Raw genomic sequence first — 26,155 nt, forward strand, 5'->3', positions numbered from 1 at the left:
AATTAACCCGGCAACGACCCGGTTCCACGGCTCCTGCCTCACCTCCGCTCTCCGACAACCAGACCGCTTCCGCTTCCTCCTCCGCCCCGGAGAATTACCGACTACACCCCGAACCGTTCCATGGTGACGTTGAGGCTTGCGGAGGGTTTTTGCTACAATGTCAGCTCCTTTTCCAACAGGCCCCCCGGTTCTATCACTCTGATCATAGCAAGATCATTCTCATTGTCAATTCCCTCAGGAGTAAAGCGCTACAATGGGCTCAGGCTTTTCTGGCGGCTAATCCCATATCTCATCTCCCGTTTAATCGCTTCATCGACGAATTTCGGTTAGTTTTTGATCAACCTAGGAAACAGGAAGAAGCCACCAGACGTTTGCTGAGCCTCAAGCAACGCAATCGATCTGTCAGCGACCACGTGATAGACTTTAGGATCTTAGCAGTGGAGGCCGGATGGACTGACCCAGCTCTAAAAGGGGTCTTTTATCAGTCCTTAAATGAAAATATCAAGGATCACTTATGTTCACAGCCTGAGGCTTCCTCGTTCGAAGAATTGGTGTCCGCCGCGTTACGTTCTGACACCCGCCTCAGAGAACGTAATCGTGAACGTTATCCTGTAACCCGAAAGACACCATCTACTAATCCGGTTGCTTTTCCTGCCTATCCTGTTGAATCTTCCCCTTTCAGATCGCGAGAGCCACCAGTGGAACCTATGCAGGTTGGTCATGCCAAGCTGTCTGAAGAAGAGCGGCAGAAACGTAGAGAGGAGGGACTATGCTTCTACTGCGGTAAACCCGGTCATCAGGTTTCCCAATGTTCACTACGTTTAAACTCCAGAACCCCCCGCTAGACGACAGGCCGCGGGTGGGTAAGTCTGTCGCACACACATCTAAGGAGTTTTGCTACATTCCTGTCAAGCTATGTTTTAGGACCGGCATTTCCGAGATTCTAGCTTTAATAGATTCTGGGGCCGAGCAGAGCCTTATTGACAAAAATCTTGTAAAATCACTCTCGTTACCTACCGAACCGTTAGAAAACCCTATTAAGACTGCCGGGCTAGGGGATCAACACCTCTCAGTCATCACTCATCGCACCGGTCCCATTCTACTGATCTCGTCCGGTAATCACCATGAGTCCATTAAGTTTTTCATTACTCACTCTCCTCGCAATCCGGTCGTTCTAGGCTGCTCCTGGTTGAAAATTCACAACCCCCAGTTGGACTGGGTTCACCAGCGTATTAACTCTTGGAGTAAGCACTGTCTAGCTAATTGTCTTCAGTCTGCTATTCCCGCGGTTCCTTCCACAACCTTTACTCTCACAGAACCCATAGATCTCTCCACTATTCCTTCATGTTATCATGATCTCAAAGCTGTTTTTAGCAAATGTAAAGCTAATGCTTTACCGTACCACCGGCCCTATGATTGCGCTATCGAGCTCCTTCAGGGGTCCACTTTGCCTAAAGGTCATCTTTATAACTTATCAGGTCCCGAAAAGTCCGCCATGGAGACTTATATCCATGAGGCCCTCTCTTCCGGTCACATCCGTCCTTCCTCTTCACCTGTGGGTGCGGGGTTTTTCTTTGTAGAGAAAGGATAAAACCCTGCGACCTTGTATTGATTACCGTGAACTAAACGCCATCACCATCAAAGATAAATACGCTCTCCCTCTCATCAGCTCGGTTTTTGATTCTGTCCAGGGCGCTCAGATCTTTTCCAAACTCGATCTACGCAATGCTTACCATCTAGTTCGCATTAAAGAAGGGGATGAATGGAAGACCGCATTTAATACCCCGCTGGGCCACTATGAGTACCTGGTCATGCCTTTTGGCTTAACCAACGCACCAGCCGTCTTTCAAAGGCTGGTGAACGACGTCCTTAGAGATTTCATTAATCGTTTCGTTTTTGTATATCTCGATGATATTCTGATTTTTTTCTAGTGATCCCGTCCAACACGAGAACCACGTACGTCAAGTCCTAGCCCGTCTGCTCGAGAACCAATTATTTGTGAAGGCCGAAAAGTGCCAATTTCACGCTTCCTCCGTCCAGTTTCTCGGGTACATCCTCGAGGCGGGGAGCATTCGTCCCGACCCAGCTAAAATCGAAGCCGTTACCCAGTGGAACCCACCGGCCTCCCGCAAAAAGTTACAGCAGTTCCTTGGCTTCGCAAATTTTTATAGAAGGTTTATTAGGAACTACAGTAGCATCGCCGCTCCTTTAACTCAGCTGACCTCCACCACCAAACCTTTCCGGTGGAACCCTGACGCCCAGGCCGCCTTTGACACCCTCAAGTCCTTGTTCAGTTCTGCGCCCATCCTCACTCAACCCGACACTACCCGGCAGTTCATTGTGGAGGTCGACGCCTCGGATACCGGGGTCGGCGCTGTCCTCTCTCAAAAGGAAGTTTCCTCTGGAAAACTCAAACCCTGTGCATTTTATTCACGGAAACTGTCACCTGCGGAAAGAAACTACGATGTGGGTAATCGTGAGCTGCTGGCCATCAAGCTCGCGCTGGAGGAGTGGCGGCATTGGCTAGAAGGAGCTGATCTACCGTTCATAGTCTGGACGGATCATAAAAACCTGGCCTATTTACGCTCTGCCAAACGCCTTAACTCACGTCAAGCTCGGTGGTGTTTATTTTTTGATAGATTCAAGTTTACCATTACTTACAGACCTGGCAGTCGGAACACCAAACCTGATGCCCTCTCACGCCAATTCAGTCCTGACGACTCCTCGGCTCCTACCACCATCCTTCCATCCACCTGTATTGTTGGAAACCTTACCTGGGATGTCGAAAACCGGGTTATCAATGCCCAAGGTGAGGAACCTAAACCCGACTCCTGTCCTGATGGTGTCCTCTTCGTTCCCTCCTCACTTAGGTCTGACGTTCTCGCCTGGGGACACTGCTCACGGGTCGCTTGTCACGGCGGAGTTTTCCGGACTCTTAACCTCCTACGTAAAAGATTCTTCTGGCCTAGAATGGACAAGGATGTTCGTGAGTACGTCGCTGCCTGTACTACTTGCGCTCGGTCCAAGGCCTCCAGCTCCCCTCCCGCTGGCCTCCTACATCCTTTGCCCACGCCTCATAGACCCTGGTCACATATTGCAGTGGATTTTGTAACTGGATTACCCGCGTCCAAGGGTAACACTGTTATTTTTACGGTCATTGATCGTTTTTCCAAATCCGCCCAATTTATTCCATTACCTCAGTTACCTTCTGCCACTGAAACTGCCGATCTTCTGGTTCACCATGTTTTCCGTCATCATGGCATCCCCACAGATATCGTTTCTGACAGGGGCCCTCAATTTGTTTCCCACGTCTGGAAGGCCTTTTGCTCTGCTCTGGGGGCCACGGCCAGTTTATCCTCCGGTTACCATCCCCAGACCAATGGCCAAGCTGAGCGGGCGAATCAAGAGCTAGAGGCTGCTCTTCGTTGCCTGGCAGCCCAGAACCCATCCGATTGGGCTGACTTCTTAGTCTGGATAGAATATGCCCACAATTCCCACGTGTCCTCTGCTACTGGGATCTCCCCCTTTGAAGCTTCGTTGGGTTTTTCTCCTCTGTTCCCCGCTCAGGAGCTAGACCTCGCCGTTCCGTCTGTTCAGCACCATCTCCAGCGCTGCCAGCGTGTCTGGAACCAGACTAGAGAGGCCCTGCTTCGCACTAAGGAGGACAACTGCAGGATCGCCAACCGTCACAGGGTGGCGGGTCCCTCGTACCAGGTCGGTCAAAAGGTGTGGCTCTCGTCTAAAAACATCCCGTTGCAGGTCTCATCTCGTAAACTGGCACCTAGATTCATCGGCCCCTACGTCATTGACCGCATTCTCAACCCCTCCTGTGTCCGCCTACGTCTGCCTGCCGCACTCAAGGTGCACCCCACATTCCACATCTCTCACATTAAACCTGTTCTGGACAGCCCTTTGTGCCCGCCTTCCGCTTCCCCACCACCCGCCCGTATCATTGATGGGGCTCCGGCGTTCACTGCTTCTCGTGTCCTGGATATCCGTCGCCGTGGCCGTGGTCACCAGTACCTGGTGGATTGGGAAGGGTACGGTCCTGAGGAACGTTCATGGGTCTCCCGTTCCCTCATCCTCGACCCTTCCCTCATCTGCGACTTCTTCCGTGATCATCCGGATCGCTGCCCTGGACCGCCTGGAGGCGGTCGTTGAGGGGGGGGGTACTGTCATGGTGGCCTGTCAGACTCCTCCCTCTCCAGCAGCTGCTGCTCATCTCCCTCAGCTGTGACTACTCACCTCATCAAGCCTCTGCTCTTCTTAAGGAGACCCAGCTCCAGCAATCATCGCCAGTCCGTTAACCCTGACGGTGCCTTTGTCTCCTGAAGCTCTACGTCTGGCCCCTTAGTCTCTGCACTAAGTTAACCTTGTCTTGTCCTCTGCACTCAGGTTACCTTATCACGCCACGAGAGTCACCTGAGTTCACCATCTGGAGCAGCTACAGCCTCAGCCTTCTACCGCTGACGTTTCCTGCCACTGAGAGCCTCAGCCTCTGAGTTCACCATCTGGAGCAGCTACAGCCTCAGCCTTCCTCCGCTGACGTTTCCTGCCACTGAGAGCCACAGCCGCTGTCCTCATCTAGACCACGGCTACGCCACCGAGCGTCCACGCTTATCAAGATCACCACGCCACACCAGGCTTCAAGATCCTGCCCACGAACATTGTCTCGCTCCCGCTCTGGAAATTCTGGATCTGCACTCGAGAGCCACAGCCACGATTACCCACTACACCATCAACAACCGCAAGAAACATTAAGAAAATAAAAACTTCTTCACTCACCTGCCTCTGCCTTCTGGGTTTTCAGCATCTGGGTCTTCCTCCGCGTTCTAGTCATGACAATTGGAGTAAAAATACATAAAAATAAAAATAAAAGAAGCAGGCTTTGATGTGGCTGGGTTCTGGAGAATTCATAAAAACAGTGTTCGATTAATGTTCAGTTTTTCCCAGATCTTACCCATTTGACATTCAATTGAATCGGTTAGTTCAAAAGGGGCCCAAGTCCAAGAGGTTTGTTTTTCCAGGAAATGATTTTAATTGCATAGTTTAAAGGGAGGCTACACCAAATGATTAATACTTTACCCAGATTTAGCACCAGTTCATAGCTTACAAATGCTTTAATATGAAGCACCTCACTTTTATAATTTCAGAGGACTAGCAAAGTCTCTGGACTTGGGCCCTTCTTGAATTAAACAGGGGCGCTGCCATATTGGATAACTAGTGCTGCAATTTATGGGATAAAGCTAAACCCATACAAGAGAGGCCCAAGTCCAGGAATTTTGCACTTAATGCATCTTAAATTTCAAGCATAGTCAATACATAACAACGGACTTGGGACTTTTTTTTGCACATAATCAGATAACTTTTCCCTTCAAGACCATAGAACATATTCAGTAGCGGTTTTAGGCACGGGCCATACGGGCGATCGCCCGGGGCGGAAAAATGACGGAGGGGCGGCGCCAGCGGCTCAGCCCTTGTAAAATACTTTATGCACCACTATTGGTTTTTTTATATCACAGAGTTTGTAACAGCCTGAAACCTGGCGGCGCCCCCGCCCCGCCCTGCGCTCCCTCCTGTCTTTGAGAAGTACACGCAAATGTGTGTGAGAAGGAGAAGGGAGGGGGCGCGGGGTGAAGAGGGAGAAGGGAGGGGGCGCGGGGTGAAGAAGGAGAAGGGAGGGGGCGCGGGGTGAAGAAGGAGAAGGGAGGGGGCGCGGGGTGAAGGGTGCAGGTTGAGAGGCGAGCAGGGAGCGCAAAACCTGGCTGGATCTTCTTCCAGGGGTGCGACGGTCACAGGCCAGGGCTCAGTGCTTGCTGAAAACATAAAAACTGCGCCGCCATGTAGCGAATTGGTGCCCCTGGGTGCAGCTGCACGCGCTCCTGCTGGAAATGTGTGACGAAGGGGGGGCTTCGGGTATAAAAAAGGTATAAAAAAATCATGCTTTTTTGGTTATTTTTGTGTGAAATGCCCAAATAAAAATGGGAAAACAAAACAATGTTTTCACTAAGATGACAGTTGGTTTAGTCGACAGACTTGATACCTATGTCAGGACATTTATGCTAAATGCAGAAACATCTGAAATATGGAGAAAAAAAGGTCAAAGCTGGTGCCCAATTTAGAAAGAAAAGAGAAGAAGAGGAGAAAAGAGACAAAGAAAAGGGTATTATCGCATAGCTAGATGCACGTTTTCTAAATTCGAATGCTACCTGCCCTCCAACAACAACAACGTTGCAGAGGAAAAATCTCTTGTTTGGTCTATCATGACCAAAACTGAAGTAGGCCCACATATTGTAAATAACGTCATTTTTAAGATTTTCTTCTTAAGTGTTTGCTCTGCCTTAACTTGTAACATTAGTTATGATTCGTGTGTCTGTCTGCTCTGCTTATCAAAGTTTTTGTTGTGTTTTACTGTTGTATATTAGTTCATAATGTTAAATAAGCTGTGATGGTAGCATGCTGCTGCTGCTGCTGCAGCTGCAGCTGCTGCTGCTGCTGCTGCTGCTGCTGCTGCTGTTAGCTTTTCAAAACTCCAGTTGATCAAGTCATACCTGAGGTCACCAAAGTCTCAGGAGCAACTCACTAACCTGCTGTTGTTAATATCAATCATGCAGGGGGGGGAGCAGATTTCATATGATGACGTTATTGACAAGCTTGCATCAAGGAAGGCCACAAAGGTTAGGTTTTAGTTAGTGTTTTCTGTTCTTAGTGCTGCAGTTACATTTATTCTAGTGTATTATTAGTGTGATTTGTAGTTTATAATATTTATTTTAGATTATTTATTTGTGTTTGATTAAATATTTCCTAACTGTATTTTTGCCATGCTGATAGCCTTTTTTTTTTATTTTTATGTTCCGATAACTGTTATAATGCAGTGCAGAATTCTGATAAACATCTTTTTTTTATATCAATTTCTTAGTTTCAGTTACAATAAACGGACAAAGTGACTTTATTGGGGGGGCGCCAGAGGAGGGTCTCGCCCGGGGAGTAATTCAGGGTAGAACCGCCACTGAACATATTATATCTCTAGTTAAAAAAAAAAGAATTGTTGACTTGGGCCCCTTTTGAACTAACCGATTCAATTGTCTTCCTGTAGTTGTTTCCAGAAACACCATTTCCCATGACCGCTTGGGTGGGGCGAGCACGTCTGCGCAAGCTGAGCCTGGTTGAAGCAATCCGAATAGAGGCCATATTGGAATCTATGAAGTCAGTTTGCACTTTGGTGGGACTGAGTGTCTGTCTTTTTGGGAGTTTCTAAATCGCTATCCTGGATTCACACTTTGAGTGAGAGGACCAAGCATTCCACTTGAGACTCCGGCAAATCAGAACGGAGGGTTGTCTCGTCTAAGTTTGTGGAGAAAATGAGTCCAACCGATGCTAAACGGGGGGCTAAACGCAGGAAGAACAAGCGGGGCGGTGGCAGTAGCTGCAGTGCCGTCCTCAACACCAGCAGCGGCAAGGCCGGTGTCGCTCCGGCCCTGGGCTGCGCAGGAACACCAACACCTGCTTCTGTCGTCAGCTTTTTAACATCTGGGAGTACGCTCGGCGGAAACATGGGCTCCATGACGGCTGTTGACGGAGAGGTAAATTGTCATACGATGGAAACCGGTGGATGTCAAAGCTAGCACTGTTATAACCCATCTTATTCGGGCCTGACAATCATGCGAAGAGGCAACTAAGCTAGCTGAGTGGGAAACGAGTAATTAAACTGTGCTTATTACGAATAGTCATAAGCACAGTTTTATACTTAAATTAAAAGTTGACTCGGCTAAGGCTAAGCTAGGTAGCATTTTTCTAGTTGATGTGCTTTGGAAAACAGTCGTAAACATTAAGCTAACTTTACTCTCCGCAGTCTCACCTATCATTAGGTGTAATTCGGGAGTTTGTGACTATCTTAACAACAGCTTGGTCAACAGGATGCATTATTTTGTGCTAATACAGCCCGTGTAGGTGGAGATTACGCTGGTCAAGCCAAGATTATCCAGGAGTAGCAATAGATTCACACAATTGGTTTACAGACTACCTTCCAGAAACCATTATTGCTAGCAAATGCTAACAGCACCCACAATATGAGACCATATGACTGAGTCTGTGCGCTGTTTTGCCAGTTATGTTCATATTTGACTACAAATGAAGATAAAGGTGAATAATTTGTTACTGTACGAACCGTGTAACCATGACTAGCATGTTTTCCAAACATGTGTATCAAGTAAAACATGAAACACCTCCAATAGCCTACAGATACAGTTTCAGTACGTTTCTTTTATTTAAATAGATGAAATAAAATACAGTTTTACAAGAGTAATTTTGTAGATTGGCCTCAAATGAAATAGGCTAATTGAATTTGGGTTTAGTTTTTTGTTGTTGTTGTCAAGTTCAATCAGTAATGTCATGTGCAGCTATTGCACACATTGTTCGGTTTTCTTTAAGGCGTACAAATGGACTCAATCGCCGTTTTTTCCCTCCCTTTAAGACGTAAATTTTATCTTCCTGTGCCATAATAGCATTTTGTTATCAAGGCATTTATATGGCAGTTATTGCATGTATTAAAAATCCACTCCGATCATCATTTGATCTGTTTTTAAAGCGTGTTGAGTGGTCTTGTAATTGTGATTATGCTGTTTTTTTAAGCAAAAAAAAAAACCTGTGTTATTTTTTTGTAAGATATAGTTTCTGCAGAACGGCAGGTGTTCATTAGAAAGTCGCCTCTGAAATGTTGGTGTGGAATAAGCCTCCCCTAACTTCCCATCATTCCTCTGTTTACATGCTTTCCCGCTAGCTTACAGACCCTCACAGCCCCCGCCTACTCTTTATGGGTATAAAAAAAAAGGCAAGCAATGTTGGAGCTATCCAGCTGGAAAATAAAGACGTACATGGATCTAGTCGTCTGCAAGTATATGCGTGAGAATGGAGCTGATCAGGGAGATTGTGGCTTGTTGATTCTAGCTTCTATGTCGCTGCTTCAGGCTTTTTCAAACTGCTTTTTTTTGTCTGCTCCTGATTCACAATGATTTTAATAAGGATATGCTCAAAAATGCAATTTAAAGATTAATTTTCATTTTATATTTCCTCCATCTTCAGAAAAATGACAAAAGAATATTGTAGAAAACACCCAAAGATAACATTTTCCTTGGAATGGGTGTTTATTATGATTGCTGGCAACATATTAACTCTGTTACATACATTTTTTTGTGTTATTTCAACATAAAAATAGAACTTTGGTTTAGTTTTTTGTCAGTGTAATCACAGAGATTTTTCATTTTTTTATTCTTCAGATCAAAGTGAACAACAACGTCACTCCACAGTTTACAGAAGGGCCCGTCAATGCTGACTTCTCCGGAGTCCTCCAGGTAATCTTAAATCTGCTTTGTGCTAGATTTTTTTTCCCAAGATGATGTCATTAGCAGAAATATTCTTTTTAAACAAACTTTTTGTGAAAGACTGTGTCTGACACGATGTCATCTTGTCTCATTTTGATCTGCTTCACTTATGCTGCATTCAGCAAAGGAGAGTAGTGTCACTGATACAAGCTGGTCTGCACAAAAAAGGTGGATGTGGTGTCAAAACTTTAGATTTTCCCAAAAGGTTGTTTCTAAATTAAGTTGTGGAAAAACACACATCTATTAAAAGTTTTTGTGCTAAAATTAAGTTTGGCTTTTATTCCAAAGAGCCAATCATTCTACAGATGATTAGCTGTCAAAATAAAACTTCATTTTATACTTTAAAGTTCTTCATGTTACTTTGGTCAAAGTGTTTTAGTTTGAAATCTCTGTAAAAGCAATTTTATATGAATGGGGAAAAATAAATCAAATTACTCACACAGCTGCCAGTTTGAGGCGGTCTTGTCTAATATGAGCACTAATCGGTAAAAATGGGGAAAAATGCTATAAACGGATTGGAGCTTAAGTGTTTTCAGTGCACAACATTGACAATTTTTACTTTTCCAATCTTTTTCCTGATTTTACTTGGTACACTTAAGTGTACGCTTTGCTGCTCTAGGCATACTTTGTGTCTCTAAGATATTGCAGACCCATGCACACCTTTGTTTGTTTAAAGAGAAATGCACTTAGAGCTTGGCAATGCTAAAAAATAAATTACAAGCTTAAAGAATTGTAGGAAAATAACTACAGCAGGTTAATGCTGAATCAGTGGGAATTATGAGCATGAGGAAAAATAAAAAATCCCATTCATTGTTTTTGCGAAACACTCTATCAAAGTCTGTTTCCTGGTGGTGTGTTTCTTTTTTCTTTACTGTGCTGTTATTCGGCTCGTCTTTTCTTCAAGAAACACAATTATAGCAGATTCAAACGATCAGGTTGGCCTTCAAAAGAGCAAAATGAACTTGAACTTGCAGCCTTTTATCATTGCCAGCAGGGGGATTAACATGTTAGCCTCAATGTTTATTGTGCAATGTTTTCAGTTTGAGATCTTACTTCATCAGGTCTTTACTTCCAAAAATTAGGCCTTCATTCCATGATTCAAGTGCACCCACTGAGATAGATCTGAACTTTGTGTAACTGCTGTGTGACCACCGCTCGGACCGTACTAAGGTGGTACAGAATGCAACGGCATTGGCTGCTACACAGAACAGCGTTATAGCACAAAAGAGTTACACACAGGCTGTCTGACAGAACCAACAACTGCTTTTAAAGCAGAGAACAAGTGAATATAAACAAAGTAAATCTTTGCCGAATGTTTCAGGATTTTGTCAGTCTAGTATTTTGTGCTAAAAATTAACATAGTTAGATTAAATCAAATACCCAGAATTTATGTCGGCCAATATAATCTGTCATCATTTTTATTTAATTTAGAGGATCCCCAAAATACTTCCAGCTACTGTCATCAGCATGTATAGAAACCATTGAATAAAGGGAGAGCAGTGCTCAGAAAAGCTGATTTTCAAAAAGTGCGAATGGTTATGATTATCCTTTTGTCTCCTTTTGTTTGCTATTATTCATCACCGTTTTTGCTAGTGAAATAACTTTGCATGATTTGTTTTAACGTTAAGGAAACACCTGAAACTATATGAAGATCATTTTTGAAAAACGTATTTTTATTTCATTATCTTCCTAGCCTAACTCTTTTCAAGCAATTTTGACTTTTTTGAAAGCACAGTAACAATAAATAGAATGATATCTGTTGCTAATGTTTAAGTATCCTAGTTATAGATTCTTACCTGAGATTAAATGTGTAAATTGTTCTACACGATCATGTTGTACTGTTTTATTTTGTTTATAAGAAGTACCGGTAATGTCATCCGAAATATAAGTTAATGGTCCTTTTTTTAATATAGAAATAGACTTAAATATACATTTTGTTAAAAAAAAATGGTCAAAATTTGCTCTATTAAACATTTTCCCTAATTCCAGGATAACCTTTAATGTAATCGCTACTCCTGCTAAAGTATGGAACAAAATTGTAACTATAATAGAGTGACCCTTCAAATAACTCGATATTAGGGTCCATGGCTAAAGTCTGCCCAACTTATTTGTGTGTTTCATAGTGTTTTGCAGTTTATTAATTTATTAGGTAATTTAATTTGACGAGCTATTTTGCATGTTTATTATCATAACAGTATTTATTTAATAAGATGCGGAAAATGCAGTATATTGCCAAAACGGTTGTGTCATTGCATAGAATAAAATAAAGCGAATAGAGCTGATTATATTAAATTAATCTTAAAAAAATATAAAAGAGGTAAATACTAGTGGAAATATTGAATTGTCTCTACTAAACAGACTTTCATGGCGTTGATGCTTAATGTGGTTTGGAGCAGCACAAACCCATGCAGTCCTGAATGGCTGCAAAGGCTGTTGCAAAGCATTGATTTAGTCAGAAAAACCTTGAGTGATTTCTTGACACATTTCTATGAAATTCTCTGAATACAGCCTATGTTAAATGTGTGCAAGTTGCTTTCTTGTTTGTGTCTGAAGGAAGTGTGTTGCAGTAACTTTAATAATGTGAATCTGGCTTGTTTAGACAGCTGCTTGTTCTTGGAGTCTGACTTCAGTTGACAAAGCAGAAAAATTCAAATGTGGAAAATGGTGTTGGCAGATGAATGGTATTTTGGACAAAATCCTTTACAAATATTACATTTTAGAAATGTATATCAATGTACAAAAATAAATGTTTTTGCTTTAAAACAAACTTCCTTTATTAAATGGAAATTGTACCTCACTAATTAATTTCTTTATTTTATGCTTCACCACAGACTCCTTTCACGTTTGGCCTGAACCAGAGGGCGCCGTACACAGCCGGCGATCGCTGCCTCTTGTGCAGGTGTGAGCGGAAAGACTCTGTTGTGCCTTCAGAGCCAGGCATCTTGGGCCAGAACGGCACAGCCCAGCTCTCCAACACGCCCAGCGCTCTCCAGCTGCCTTTGTGGGTGTGCACCGACTGTAGGCGCACTGTGGAGAAGGAGGACAGACGGAACACGCTGGAGCAGTCACTACCTGTAAGTCTGCGGTGTATGAAGATGTGTGGAGCTGGTAAAGAAATATGGCTGTGACCGCCAAACGCTCAGCTGTTGGATTTTTGATCCAACAGCTGAGCACACACACACACACATAGTTTTTGGTTTCCCAAACTAAATAACTGCCTCTGGACCAGTTGCTCCAGTCTCTCATAAATGATGGGTTCAGTTGAACAAATGCTATGTGCCTAGTTCTTTATTCTTAAGAGGTTTAAAGTGATATTTTGTAAATAAGACATTTCAACACCTACAAAGTAAAACCTAGTGTTTTTTTCTCTCTCTCCACCTTTTAACGTTTCCTGGTCAACAGGCCTGCACAATAAATTCAAATTTATCGTTTTCGCGATATCAAGCTGTGCAATACGTATATTGCTAAAGTCTGTAAAAATTGCTATAAATGGTTACCTTAAATGTGCTAAAACAATATTATGGCAGCTTGAAGTATTTAAGGAATCAAATAAACCCCTTTATGCACTTGACCGATCGGGTGGACCCTTTTGATGTTAGATGCCTGCCTCCTATGTAGACGAGGGTCATTTGGAGTGTAATTGAAGTTATGTTGACTCTTATTTGAATCATACTGTTCCAGTGAAATGGAAATCGTGTATTTATATGTTTTGGTCTTTGTTTATGTATCGCAAGTTACATGGTCAACGCAGTATTGATCACTAATATCGCTAATCGCAAGTTTTCCTCATCGTGCAGTTCTACTGGTCAAAATTCTGTAGTTTCAGTGATTTTCCACCAGAGAGGGATTGCTGATGAGTTCATTTTACTGGTGTCATTACAATGATGTTCAGTTTCTGGCCATGCTGTCAAGGTGTAAAGAACAGATCCTCATTACATTGTTGTTCTGTCCTTGTTTGATGCAGTTGGAAGGCAACTTCTGAATGTCAACAAAATTAGCTTTGAAAGAACTTGGTGGTTCAGCAGGAATTCGATGGGGGATGAATGTGTTGTTGGACAACAATTCAAAGAAAAGATTAATATTTCAATAGAAAATTTTGGTTTTGATTGCATTAATAACAACTTTTTGTCTGTAAATGTTATCAGTTTGTGACTACTGCCAAAAGGTGGCAGTATTGAGTGGAGCTCCTTTATCACAACCTGGTGAAATTCAAACTTTGTCATCATGAAAGGCATGATGGACTGAAGCTGCTGTTAGTGTTTTATGTGAGTCTCATGGATATTCAGCACCAATACAACTGTAATGAAGGAATTAATGAGTCACATAAAATAAATGTATTTAGTATCGACAGCACTACTACTATAAATGATTGTTGTCATATAGTAATCAGTGTTTATAAATTCTTCATGTTTAGCAACATGACTGAAGGTCCTGACTTGTCTTTGGGTTAGAAGTGAGTCTTTTCTCCACCTGGCAGAATATCTTGGAAGGTTTGTTTAGAAGCAAAGGAGTGATTGTGGTCAAACGGCAAATTTTCCATCTACTTTTTTCTCTGTTTCCTATCCTCAGTTATGAGTAAAAGTATGATATTGCAAATAAAGCAGCTAAAATGAGTGTTTGATTTGTGGCTAGAGACTTCTTTCATGTAGTAGAGCTGCTACAACTAGAAAAGCCTGTTGAGATGGAGCAACAATGCCCCCGGTTCCAGGCCTGGCTGGGGGACCTAAAACAGAACACCAATGGGGACCTTTCTGTTCTCCCCCGTTCATGGGTTTTCCCCACCGTCCAAAATCATGCTTCATAGGTTAATTGCCTACTCTAACCTGTCCCCAAGTGTGAATGTGAGTTTCCATGGGTGTGCAATATGTGGCCCTATGACAGACTGGTGACCTGTCCAAGACGTCCTTTGTCTTCGCATGAGTGGCCGGGATAGGCTCCAGCAGCCCCATGACCCTGAAAGGGATAAAACCGGTTTAGAAGAGGAATGAATGAATGATTTTGTTTCGGTAACTTGTGTTTTACAAAACAACAACAAAAAAATACAAATTCAGAAAAATCTTTTTTTTAATTTGCTAATAAGCAAATAGCAATACAGAAAACACTTTCAATTGACTATACTAGTCATACTAAGCCTGATGTAATGTAATAAATCCTATCAATCCCATCATTTGTCAAGCTTATCACGACACGCCTGTTTGACACTTTCAACATAAACTTACTGGCATACAGTAGGGATGCAACAATTAACTTTTACTTTACTGAACTTGTGTAAATATATTCATTAAATTAATTAAACTTTAAAAAAAAATCAACACATCACTTAATATAAAGTCAGTTATATGTATTATATATATATATGCATGTGTTAGATGTATCACTTTTGTTAGTAAAAGAAATCCTCATCTAGTACAGAAGAAATGATTTCAATTGCTCAATTCTTTATTTATTGGTTGACTCAAATAAATAAAAAGAGCTTTTAGGCAAAAATATTATTTTTATCTAATGAAATCCAGTTCATATAAAGCTGCAGAGCTTTCTCTCTGAATAAAATGATGGCATTTGCTGTTCTTAGATATCAAAATAAAGCATTGTTACCTCAAAAACCTAAGATTCATTTTTTTTAATTGCAAAATTAAAAAAAACAGTTTATTAAAAATATTTTAATTCATTGGCTTTTTTTTTTTTAAATTAGCCACCCAAAAAATCCTTTTCCCCAATCAGACTACAGAGTCAAAACTACTTCAACTGAATTTTTAAAAATGATCTAGGATAATGAGAAAATCAAAAATTTATCATTTGTTAAAGTTATACTTCACTTATTTACATTTATTTTTTTGCAGATACTCTAGTCAAATGGTCTCATCAGCTGTTTTCTTTCTGTTCTCCGCAGGGCCAGGACTTTCCTCTGCACATGCCTGTGGGTAATGGAAACTTGGGCCAAGAGGTGGGAGCAGCAGACAGACTGACCACTGGTGCACCTACACTACCCATGCTCCCTGCCTCGGACCTCAGCGCACAAATGCCTTCTGACACCGTTTGTAGCTGTGAAGCCTGCAACGAGAGACGGTCAGCCTAGGTTCCTTCGATGGAAGCAAAGCTGCATTTACCTCAAATTTGTGTTGATTTGGAATCTTGTGGGTTGGTGAAAAACACAGGGAAATCTCAGTGGAGTCGGAGAGGGAGTCACAGCAACTGCAGAACCACTGGTCAGAAGTTCGATACCTGGTACGCTGCATCTACCGTCAGACGGGAACGCCGCTCGCAGATGACCACGACCAGCCACTAGAGAGAGACAAAGAAGGCATGAAAGAACTTGTGGACCGGTAATGTCACCAGTGGAACTTAACGAAATGTTTACAGCAATCAGATGAGTGTGAATGGAGAAGCTTTGACTTCATGCAGCAGCTCTTTTTCAAGTTTTAGAGGAAAACAAGTGATAAAGTGTCAAATCAGAACTTCTTTAGTCACTCGCTGACTAATGTTGAAAATGAGCCATCAAACTTTTTGTGTTGTCAGAATTTTCTCATTGTCTTCTTTTCTTTTTTATCTATGTTTTTTTTTTCCTGTTGTAGACTGTGCTTAAAAGATCCATATCAGCTCTACCAGCGGTTGGAGCAGCAGGCTCGAGAGTATGTCTTGGAAGTGAAGATGAGGCTACTGAAGCACCTTTCCGCAGGTTCTAAATCTGCAGGACTGTCTGGGATCGTGGTTGCCGCTCAGGGTCCCCCTCAAGCCCATCAGTTCATTTCGCTGCTTCTAGAAGAATACAGTGCCCTTTGCCAAGCTGCACGAACCATCAGCAGCTTCCTACTTACCCTGGTTAGTTTAGCTATTTTAATCTAAAGAAATCGTCTGTGCATATAGTTAATTTTTCTTCTATTCTCTGTTTTTTTTTTACCTCAGGAGAATGAGCATCTCCAGAAATTTCAGGTGACATGGGAGCTGCACAACAAGCACCTTTTTGAGAGTCTAGTGTTTTCGGATCCCGTCTTACACAGCAGTTTACCCGCACTCATTGCACAGCTGAAGTAAGGCAGATTTCTATCCCTGAGTTGTCTTCTGTTTTTTATCCAATAGTTATTAATACACCTGTAGTTAAACTTCTCATCCCTTCGAATTTTTTCCCCCCAGACTTGGTACAGCCTCTCACGATTCCTACAATGAAGACACGTATCGGACCTTGTTAGAGAACTACGACCAGCTGCAGCGTGAGATGTCCTCTGTTGCTGCTGAATGGCAGGAATGTGAAAAGCGGATTGATGACTATGTAGATCAACAGGTATCTATAGTTATTTTTTAATTGATGAGCCAAACAAAGGTTTCTGTGAATAGAGGTGCGTCCTGCTATAGTTACTATCTGTTTTGCAGCTGCTTTTCAAGGTGGACGGTCAGGGTGTCTCCAACCAAAGAACAGAGCCACACAAGTCTTTGATCAGCAAAAACGTGAGCGTTTAATGCTCCATCTGGACATTTTTACCTCGCTTTCTGTTTGAAGTTTTTTAAGACTGTATTGATTCATCTCTAGACTTTGAAGTCAAAGCAGCGAATATTAAAGGAAGACTGGGAGTTCTTCAAGCATCGAAGGTCCACGGAGGAGCAGGTACGAAATAACGAGGATGTAAACAGAGTAGGAATGAAGTAACCATGACGATGAGACACGGCAACTCAATGAAATCTGGTCGGATGAATGCAGGCTCATTAAAAGAACTTTTAACATGTTACACATTGCTTCTCATTGTTTTCCCAACAATCTATATGTCATAAACACTTCTTAGCTGTCGTCTCCTCAGGTGCTGCAGCTGACTTTGATACAGACATTCAAGAATGGTCATCGAAATATAACGTTTGAATATAGGAACTTTATCGACAAGGATTGCATAGCCCAGGACTTCCATTATTCCTTTGCTTGTTTTTTGCCCCACCCTTGTAATACTGGGCCAATGGTTGAGGAGATCTTTAGTCACATGGTTTTGTTTACAAGCGTTGGTTCGTAACAGAAAACTCCGGTGGACTGCAGTCTGAATAAAGACCAAACAAGGTTTTGAACTCAATCCGGACCAAATTAAGCGAACTTGGTCGAAATAAACAAAACAAAAAACATTTTACGCCGTAAATCCAAACAATCTCGCCTAATGAAAAGCTTTAAGTGAGAGAAGCCGCTTTACCTGCTTATGATTATAAACAAATAGCTGTTGGGAGGAACTGTTGGTTGTTTCCTGGTGTTTTCTCTGCGTGGAAGCCTTTTATTTTTTGGGTTCCTTAAACCCGGGCCTATAGAGTATTCTAAAGTAAAAGCACCCCTACGTTGGCTTTGGACTTTTGTAACATCTGCTTTTTTCTCCAGTCACTCAACAGTAAGAGGCCAGCAGCTGCCGACAGTAACTTCACGGACACAATGAGAATGCTGTCATCTCGTCTAAATATTCCAGACTGTCCGAACTGCAACTACAGAAGGAGGTAGGATGTCCTCACTCTCAGAAGTCATTCTAAAGCTTTAGGTTCCCTCTCCTGAGTCATTTACGCTTTTTATGATTAAGTTAGATCTTTTATTGATCGTTAAGCAGGTGCAACAAACTTTTAATGGATGAAATAGATGGATATATAGACTTCCAAATTCCTTTTTCCTATGTGTTCCTCTCACATCAATCACAGCAAAACATCATAAAGTGACAAACTCTTTCCAGTTCTGCAAACTATAAACAAAGATTATTAGATTAGGCAGGAGTTCAGAATAAAAGGTTTATCTGGATAAATTTGGAATAATTCTATTCCTGTAAACATTTTCTAAAACTTTATTTTAAATGTTATTATGGGAATTTGAACGAATATTTAGTGTTGATTTCTTTATTGTTGGTGGTTTTTCTTTCACTAGGTGCACATGTGATGACTGCAGTCTCTCCCACATCCTAACATGTGGCATCATGGACTCGCCCATCTCCGAAGACCTGCATATTAAGCTTCCCTTGAAAGGGGAGTCCCCACGGAACTACCTGGCAGAGGTGCACCCCCCCAGCCTTTCCTCTGAAAGTTCAGCATCTGGGTCCAACTCCAGCTCTCCCATCACCATCCAGCAGCATCCACGCCTCATTCTCCCTGAAGGGGATGTCAGCACTTTGTAAGCTGTTACATCACCACCGCAGTCGGCTTTAGAATAATTTTTACTAAAAAAAAGGGGGGAAATCCGTTTACTGTGTTCATTTGATTTGTTACAGCATTAGCGACGATGACGAAGTGCCTCCATTGTCTAATAAGTTTGGGGACATCTACCCCATGGGCAGTTATGAGGGAAACGGCATTGTCACAGCTGCTGTGAATGGCCTTAAAACCATCAACGGAGATGGCCAAAGCGTGGCGCTGAAGGCCGTGGTGAGTTGCAAAAATCGACCGAGACTGCCTGTGAATTTCCCCTGCTGAGTTTCTGGATGATTAAACAGACTTTACATTCATTGAGAGCAGTTTACTGTTAGTTTGAGGAAGCCCTGCTAATTTTTTAATTCCCTTTTTTTTCCCCCCTATGCGTTGGCATCACAGTCGCAGCACATTACCTGCAGCAGCAGCTCTTCAGAGGGTGACGAGGAGGAAACGAACTGTGATGGTCGAGAGGAGCCCCCGGGGCAGCAGGACGAACATTGCCCTGGAAAATCTGACTGCTCTCCTCTGTCTTATAACCATCAGCAGGTATCCAATGTTGAACTTTCCTTTTGGTTTTAGTTTGATCATCTCTGAACTTTTGAAGTGAGTGACATCCAAAAATTGTCAGAGTTCTTGTTTTTACTATTCCAAAAATACACATTAAGCAGAAAAGCCCAACTGAAAACATGCTAGCCTTGAAATCAAAACAAGTTCTTTTTAGGGTCAAATAAAAAAGTTACCCTCTTTATTCATGTCCTAACAACAAAAAATACATTGTCTAATCTTTAAAGTTTCATTTTGATCATCTTTTGATCTATTTTAAAAGCCTACCCGGGGGTCTTTGATTATAATTATGCTGCCTTTAGGCAATTTCTTTTTAAATTGTCATTTTCCAGGACATAATTTCTGCAGAGCAGCAGCAGTAGTTCATTAGAAATCCACCTGAGTTGTGGGCAGCATCAGAATGGAGTGGAGCTTGTGGCCCGCCTAGTTTATTTTCTACATGAGAACTAAAAGCTTTTTCAAACGGCATTTTCTCGTCTGCCCCTGATTCACAACTATTTGAATAAAGAAATGCAAATGTAAGCCTAACTTTCTTTAAATATCTCCTCCATCAACAGAAAAGTGCGACATTAGCATGTTAAAAACACCCAAACCACAGTTTTCGTTCAATTGTTTCTTTAGGGTGTTTGTAAAACCACATTGTTCTTAATAACACGTATGATCCTCATCAGGTAGAAGAGCTACAGCATGCCTGTGAGTGTCACGTGTGCAACCAGGACCCCAGCGCCTCTCCCCTGGACTCTGCGTCTTGTTTGCCCCCCAGCAGACTCCATGCAATCCCTCCACCCGCTGTCGGACACCAGTTCTTCCCCGATGGCAAAACTGCCCCAGCACACCCCGCCCTCCACCTTTACCCACACATTCACGGCCACATGCCCCTGCACAACTTCTCCCGGCCCCTAATTCACCCCACACTGTATCCATCCAGTCCACCTCTCACACACACTAAGGTAAGTGTCACTCTTTATGCATAATAAGTTGGGTTATTACTTTTTTTTAAAATCATATTATTGTGAAAAATTATTTCTACAAGTTTTTTAAACGCATCTAAAATTGTAATGTTGCTTTTATTGTATTTGTTTGTATTTTTCCCACATAAAAACTAAATTGTGACATTTTCCTGTTGAAGCCTCTGTCTCCAAACCCTTCATCAAACCACACTGCGTCCAAGCAGCCCGCCTTCAGCACGTCGTTACCAGAGCACGTCTACCAGAACTGCTTCAGTGGCTCTGGCGGGACGGGCGACTGGAACAGCTCACTTCAGTGCCTGTCTCTCAAGTTTGAGAATTTGTGGGATGCTGCTGTGATGAAGAGCTGGAATCCATCCACGCTGCTGCCCGAATGTTTTCAGGGTGAGCTGCCTCCCGAAGCCAAACCGGGGCCACTTCTCTGTTTACACTTGCATCGTCTGCATTCAATTTCTGCTACCATCAACAGGTGACATGCTTGGACAACCCCACACCGACACGCCCCTCCCCTCCACGTCATGTGTTGGCCCCCAAGGGGAGCACCTCTCACTGCCCACACCATTACCCCCATCTTCTTCATCCTTCTCTTCATCGCTCTCATCCTCCTCTTCGTCTTCGTCGTCCTCGTCTTCATCATCGTCCTGCTCCTCTTCAGAAGCCAAAGAACTGAAGAAGACTGCCGCCAAGAAGAAGTGTCTCTACAACTTCCAGGATGCCTTCATGGAAACCAACAGAGTAGTAATGGCTACTTCTGCTGCCACGTCGTCTGTGTCCTGCACTGCCACCACTGTCCAGTCAAGTAATAACCCACCCACCAACGTAGCATCTAAAAGAACCAACTCTATAGGTAATATAGGAAGTGGTAGTCCTGCTTAGGTTTGTACTCAAAGTGTATTAAAGTAAAACATCCAATAAAAGCCAATAACTTTACTCTTCAAGAGTGACTGATTTTTCAGAACATCAGTATCAAATTCAGGTCAATATGTTTTTTTTTCTAAAATTATTTTTGGAAATAAAAATGTCACATTTACAGAAATGTATCCTTTAGCTCCGGTTGCTGCACGGTTATTATTCAAGACCGAAAATTGTATTCAACTGGGGAAATTTCTGCAAATAGACGAATGTCACGTTTGAGCTTTGTAAATAAATCTAAAATATACGTTTAAAAATAAGTAATTTTTACCATTTTTGTCTTCTACAGATGACATTTTTCACAGTTTGGCTAAAGAGGACCATAGGCAACTCCCTCCAGCCTCTCCCAGAAGTGGGTCTGCAGGACTGACCTCTCTTCCTCCTCTCTCCGGCCCCTCCTTACCTCCAGCACCCACTGCACACCTCCCCACCATGGGCCTGCAGCCTTTCCCTAAGATGGCCGCTCCAGATTTTGTGGAGCCTGGTCAGGACCTCTGCCACCCACCTATGGAGCCCACTGCACCCTCAGTGGATGGCTCTGTCAGCGCTGCTCCTAGTATCTGCAGGTACCAAGTAGACCAACTCTTAGTGGGAGAGTTTGCTTTATTTTGTGTGTGAGAGTGAGTTGAAGGAGCTACAGTAAGGGCTGCTTTAAAGTTTTTTTTTGTTTTTTTTGTTACTTTTTTAGTGATCCTGACTGTGAGGGTCATCGCTGTGAAGGAAACGGCTCCTATGAGCACCGGCCGTATGATGGAGAGGAGAGTCAGGATGAAGACAGCTGCTCTGAGCACAGCTCATCCACCTCCACCTCAACCAACCAGAAGGAGGGAAAGTACTGCGACTGCTGCTACTGCGAGTTCTTTGGACATGGAGGGGTAAAACTTGCTCCAAGTATTACCGTAGTTTCCCCTCCATAAGAGCCTTAATTTTTCCTAAAAGCAACTGTGCGCCTTATAATCCAGAGCACGGGAAAACTGGTATGTCAACGCATACATCTCCTGATAGTGACACACTTGTATTCACTGTATTTCTACAGCCACCAGCCGCTCCAACTAGTCGGAACTATGCAGAGATGCGGGAAAAGCTACGCTTGCGCCTGACCAAGCGTAAGGAGGAGCAGCCCAAACGGGAAGAGCAGCAACCAACAATAGAAAGAGATGGAGGGGTGGAGGACCACAGGCGGGTGGAGGACCTGTTGCAGTTCATTAACAGTGCTGATAGTAAACCTGCTTCCAGTTCGAAGGCAGCCAAAAGAGCACGGCATAAACAAAAAAAGGTACATTTACCTAAACTTTCTCCTCATCACCACGTCAGTTTAAATGAGCTCAAAACAGCTGTGAAAGACTTTTTTAATATATATATTTATATATATTTTTTTGTCTAAGATGGAGGAAAAGGCTCGTCTAGAGGCAGAGGCCCGTGAGAGGGAGGAGCAACAGCTGCTGGAAGAGCGGCGGCGGCGGCAGGAAGAGGAAGAGGCAGCACTTCAAAAAGAACTGCTACGGCTGCAGGAGCTGCAGCATCACCGCGCTGCCAAGAAGAAAAAGAAAGAGAAAGCAAAGGAAAACACTGCTCCTCCTCCCAACAACCCCCAACCCCTCAAACAGACGGCTCAGAATGTCCTAGATAATCTTCAGAACGGAAAGTCTCAGCTGCTTAAAACCCTTATACGTCTCCCAGACCAGAAGGAACCCAGGTTAGACCCCTTATCCCAACCCAACATGCAGCACAACCCAAGACGGCCCATCGAAAAGAGCCTTTCCAATGAGACCAACCTCCCCAAGTCCGCAGTTTCCCTCCACAATGGCACGTCTTCTCTTGAAATCAGCTGTAAAATGAAGGTCAAACAGTCTTTGAAAGGCCCTCCTTGTGAGGCGGCTTTAAAGAGAGCCTCAGAGTTACCCAAGTCCTGCGATGAGACGGCAAAGTTAGAAAATGGTATAGCCACAATGTCGGACACCAAAGCGAAGCGCATAAGGCCCACCGAGACTCTTGCTTCTCTTCCAAGCATTCAGGCTCAAAAGGAGGAAAAAAGTAACAGGAGTGCCAGTGGAAAAAGGCAGCAACAACAACCCCAAACAAAGGAAGGCAGGGCAAGTCCCCCAGTTTCGAACCCTTCACCTTCTCCCCCTCCAGCTTCTCACGTAGAGCAGACACAGCAGAACGGGAAGGCCCCCAATGCAGAGTCACCGCAGCCCAAGGGAAAGTCTAAGAAAGGCAAGAAGAAAAAGGGAGACAAAATGAACAGCTCAATAGGTTGGTATGATTGGCATTCATTGATCAGTATACTATGGCATGCAAATTGCCCCTCTTGTTTCTACTTGTTAAGGAATTTAGACAAGAACATGCTAACCTTGGTACTGGCTTACCAGGCCACCATCACATCCGCTTTCTTGCTGCTGTCTTGGGCATTTTTGGTAAACCTACTGAGTGGTGATACTGCACACGCAATGAGGAACTGGTCTAGATTCAGGAAATATTTCCAAAATTGACAACCTCAGCCACTGACATGAGCCATGCATGAGTGATTAACTTTATGAAACTCCATCAAGGGAAATCCAACTTTTCTGTTTTTCTTTTTTCAAGACGATGTATTCTTGCCCAAAGACATTGACCTGGACAGCACTGAAATGGACGAAACAGAGAGGGAGGTGGAGTATTTTAAACGGTGTGTAGAACAAACTTTCTCCTAATTCTTTTGGCACATTTTGCTTTACAAGTACTATTTGATGACAAAAAAAAAAGGTTTTTATGGCTTTAGAAATGCCAAAGATATCGATTTGAACTTAAAGCAACAGAAATGGAGCGTAGCAGATATATCGAAGGATAATTTCTATGATGTTGCCTTCTCTGTTTTAGGTTCTGCTTGGACTCTGCCCGGCAGACGCGTCAAAGACTCTCCATCAACTGGTCCAACTTCAGTTTGAAGAAAGCTACATTTGCTGCACATTGAAGGAGTCTGCTACCATCAGGGCTCACATCAGTACCTTAAATGCTATACAGACTCGTGTCCCTCGACTGTTCATCCCCGTCGCTTCACCTCCCACCTGTTATCCCAGAACTCTTGCTCCCGCTCTGCTCAAACACCCACGCTGCCTTGCTTTGTTCTTCTCCCTATGTGGTTATGACACAGATCCACTGGACTGATCCACGTGCAAAAAGTGAAATGACACAAAAGGAATCACAAAAAACCTTCTTTAAACCTGATCAAATTCCCTTGCGTGCTTGTGTGCTTTTAGTCTAATTTGAGCTCTTGACTCAAAACAAAAAAAGAAGAAGCCATTGTCTAAAAGAATTCTCATCTTCATTCAAAAGATACTGTGTCTGGATGAGTTCCTTCTGGGTAACAAAAAAGAAAATGAAAAGAGAGGAAAAAATAATGGAGACTGCAAAAAAAATTAAAAGAATATATTGAATTAAAAGATTTATTTGAGATATTGTGGCTTACTATCCCGTCGTTCTTAGCACAACATCTGATCCACACAATTTACAAGGGAATCCCATACCTTCCCAACACCCGTCACTGACACCCTTCACCCCGTTTTATAAAAGGGAGGAAGCCCCGATACTTGACAATGTTGTTTGGTTTTAAGCTGTTTAACAAACTGTTGAGTAAAAGTGTATCAGTCGCGTTTTTTTTTCCCTTTATTTTTGATCTGTAGCCGGCTTGTATCAGAATCCTTTCAGAATGAAGTTGAAAACAACTATCCTTTCTCCATCAGTCTGTCATAGAGTGTATATTGTATTAACACTGAAGCCAAACTGGCTACTTTTTAACATATTGTTAAGTAATATTAAATCTTGTCTTTCTTTTTTGAAAGATGGAATAGTATGGCAGGAATTATGTGTCTTGTGTTAAATCCTATTTTTTTTTCTATATGCAGAAAGAAAATGTCAAGAGGCATTTACGCTTTCTAAGAAATATACATTTAAATCAATAGTTCACTATGTGATTATTTATTTTTCTCTATCCAGCAGTTAGAATTTTACTAAAAGAACCAAATGAGATGGAAAATGACTTTTTCACAAAACATATTAAGCTTTTGTCTTTAGGCTAGCAACAGCCGCTCTTTGGCCTGGTGCAGAACAGTGCCTTCACACATAGATTGATCTCCTTTTCACTGACATTTTTCAAACTAAGCTATAAAGTAAACCCCATAATTCTCTGTTCTACGTAAATAAAAACAAAGGAATATTTATTTATTGCATTGATTAAAGCAGGTATTTTCTTTGGTTAAGAATTGAGGAAGCTGTGTGTAGCTAGTAGCTTCATGCCAACCTTTGCTATGCCTGAATTCGCTCACCTTACCCCCTAAAAGACTATGGTTGTGTCCGATTTCCTTCAATACTTAGTATCCTATATAGTGTGTTAGCCATTTTGTAGGGCTGTCCGGATCTCCGGTTGTGTCCAAATTCCTTTACTTCCCACTACTTGGAGCACCAGATCAGTTTTTAGTAGTTAGGGAGTAGGGAGGGAATAGACATAGTCTACAATTCCAAAATTCAGTGCTCTAAAAATTTCCCACAAGTCTCCGTAATTGAGATATGCTCACTTGTTTTAGACCATAATGCATTGCATTTTAATGATTTATCATTTTTGAAAAAAAAGGAGTTTTTTTTATTTTTGTAAACCATCCAAGTTTTTATGACCAGAACACAGTGGGTATATAAAAACAAGGCTCATTCTTATTCATCTTTTACTTTGGGAAATCTGTGACGTCGTTTTTGGTGTTTATAAAAAAGTAGTGAGCATAGTGTCTGAATTGCTTTTAAAATTCAGGGCACCATTGTCCTGCACTACATAGTCTTTTGGTAGCTAGATGGTAATGAGGAAATTTGGACACAACCTATCCAATGCAATTCAGACATTTGCTACTTTCTATTATTTATTTTTACAGGGCAAATATGATGTCACGCATAGTAAAAACCTTATAAATATGAAAACTTTGATCCACTGTGTTCTGAAGATGAAAACTTCAGTGATTTTTAGAAATAGATTTTCTTAAAATAAATGTTTCAAACACAATACGTTGTAGTCTATAGCCTATTTGCTAATCTAATGAGCATTAGTGCTTACTGGTTTTTCTCTGAGACATCTGGGAAATTTCCAAGCTACTGGATTTTGGAATTGTAGAGTGGGACACCCCCAACAAAATGGCGTACTGGGTTAGTGAAGAAATTTGGACACGATTCTTACGC

General features: G+C 42.5%; 1 protein-coding gene across 2 annotated transcripts; it reads left to right on the forward strand.

Annotated features, from left to right (window-relative positions):
• Nucleotides 1-7,173: 7,173 nt before the first annotated feature.
• On the forward strand, nucleotides 7,174-24,894 carry LOC101159726 (protein FAM193A). Of its 2 annotated transcripts, none has more exons than XM_023958136.2 (23): nucleotides 7,174-7,583; nucleotides 9,276-9,350; nucleotides 12,212-12,454; nucleotides 15,271-15,446; nucleotides 15,536-15,703; nucleotides 15,953-16,199; nucleotides 16,284-16,408; nucleotides 16,512-16,659; nucleotides 16,749-16,823; nucleotides 16,906-16,980; nucleotides 17,725-17,837; nucleotides 18,253-18,495; nucleotides 18,593-18,746; nucleotides 18,912-19,058; nucleotides 19,748-20,026; nucleotides 20,206-20,428; nucleotides 20,514-20,891; nucleotides 21,246-21,522; nucleotides 21,645-21,831; nucleotides 21,993-22,232; nucleotides 22,342-23,212; nucleotides 23,543-23,624; nucleotides 23,816-24,894. In XM_023958136.2, exons 1-23 carry the CDS (start codon nucleotides 7,362-7,364, stop codon nucleotides 23,907-23,909), a joined length of 4,842 nt encoding a protein of 1,613 aa, XP_023813904.1. In that variant the 5' UTR covers nucleotides 7,174-7,361; the 3' UTR covers nucleotides 23,910-24,894. The 2 variants fall into 2 exon arrangements, with proteins under 2 accessions (XP_023813904.1, XP_023813909.1); XM_023958141.2 differs by having other exon boundaries at nucleotides 20,514-20,843.
• The last annotated feature ends 1,261 nt before the right edge of the window (nucleotides 24,895-26,155 follow it).

The sequence above is a fragment of the Oryzias latipes genome, chromosome 1, assembly GCF_053564925.1.
Source record: "Oryzias latipes strain Hd-rR chromosome 1, Olatipes_Hd-rR_3.1".
Taxonomy (NCBI): Eukaryota; Metazoa; Chordata; class Actinopteri; order Beloniformes; family Adrianichthyidae; genus Oryzias; species Oryzias latipes.

What these genes read in the sequence shown, in the direction of transcription:
- LOC101159726 (XM_023958136.2), top strand. Translation starts at nt 7,362, where the DNA reads ATGAGTCCAACCGATGCTAAACGGGGGGCTAAACGCAGGAAGAACAAG. An exon ending in CGCTGGAGCAGTCACTACCT is followed by an intron (nt 12,455 to 15,270) that starts GTAAGTCTGCGG and finishes TGTTCTCCGCAG; the next exon opens with GGCCAGGACTTTCCTCTGCA. An exon ending in AACTGCAACTACAGAAGGAG is followed by an intron (nt 17,838 to 18,252) that starts GTAGGATGTCCT and finishes TTCTTTCACTAG; the next exon opens with GTGCACATGTGATGACTGCA.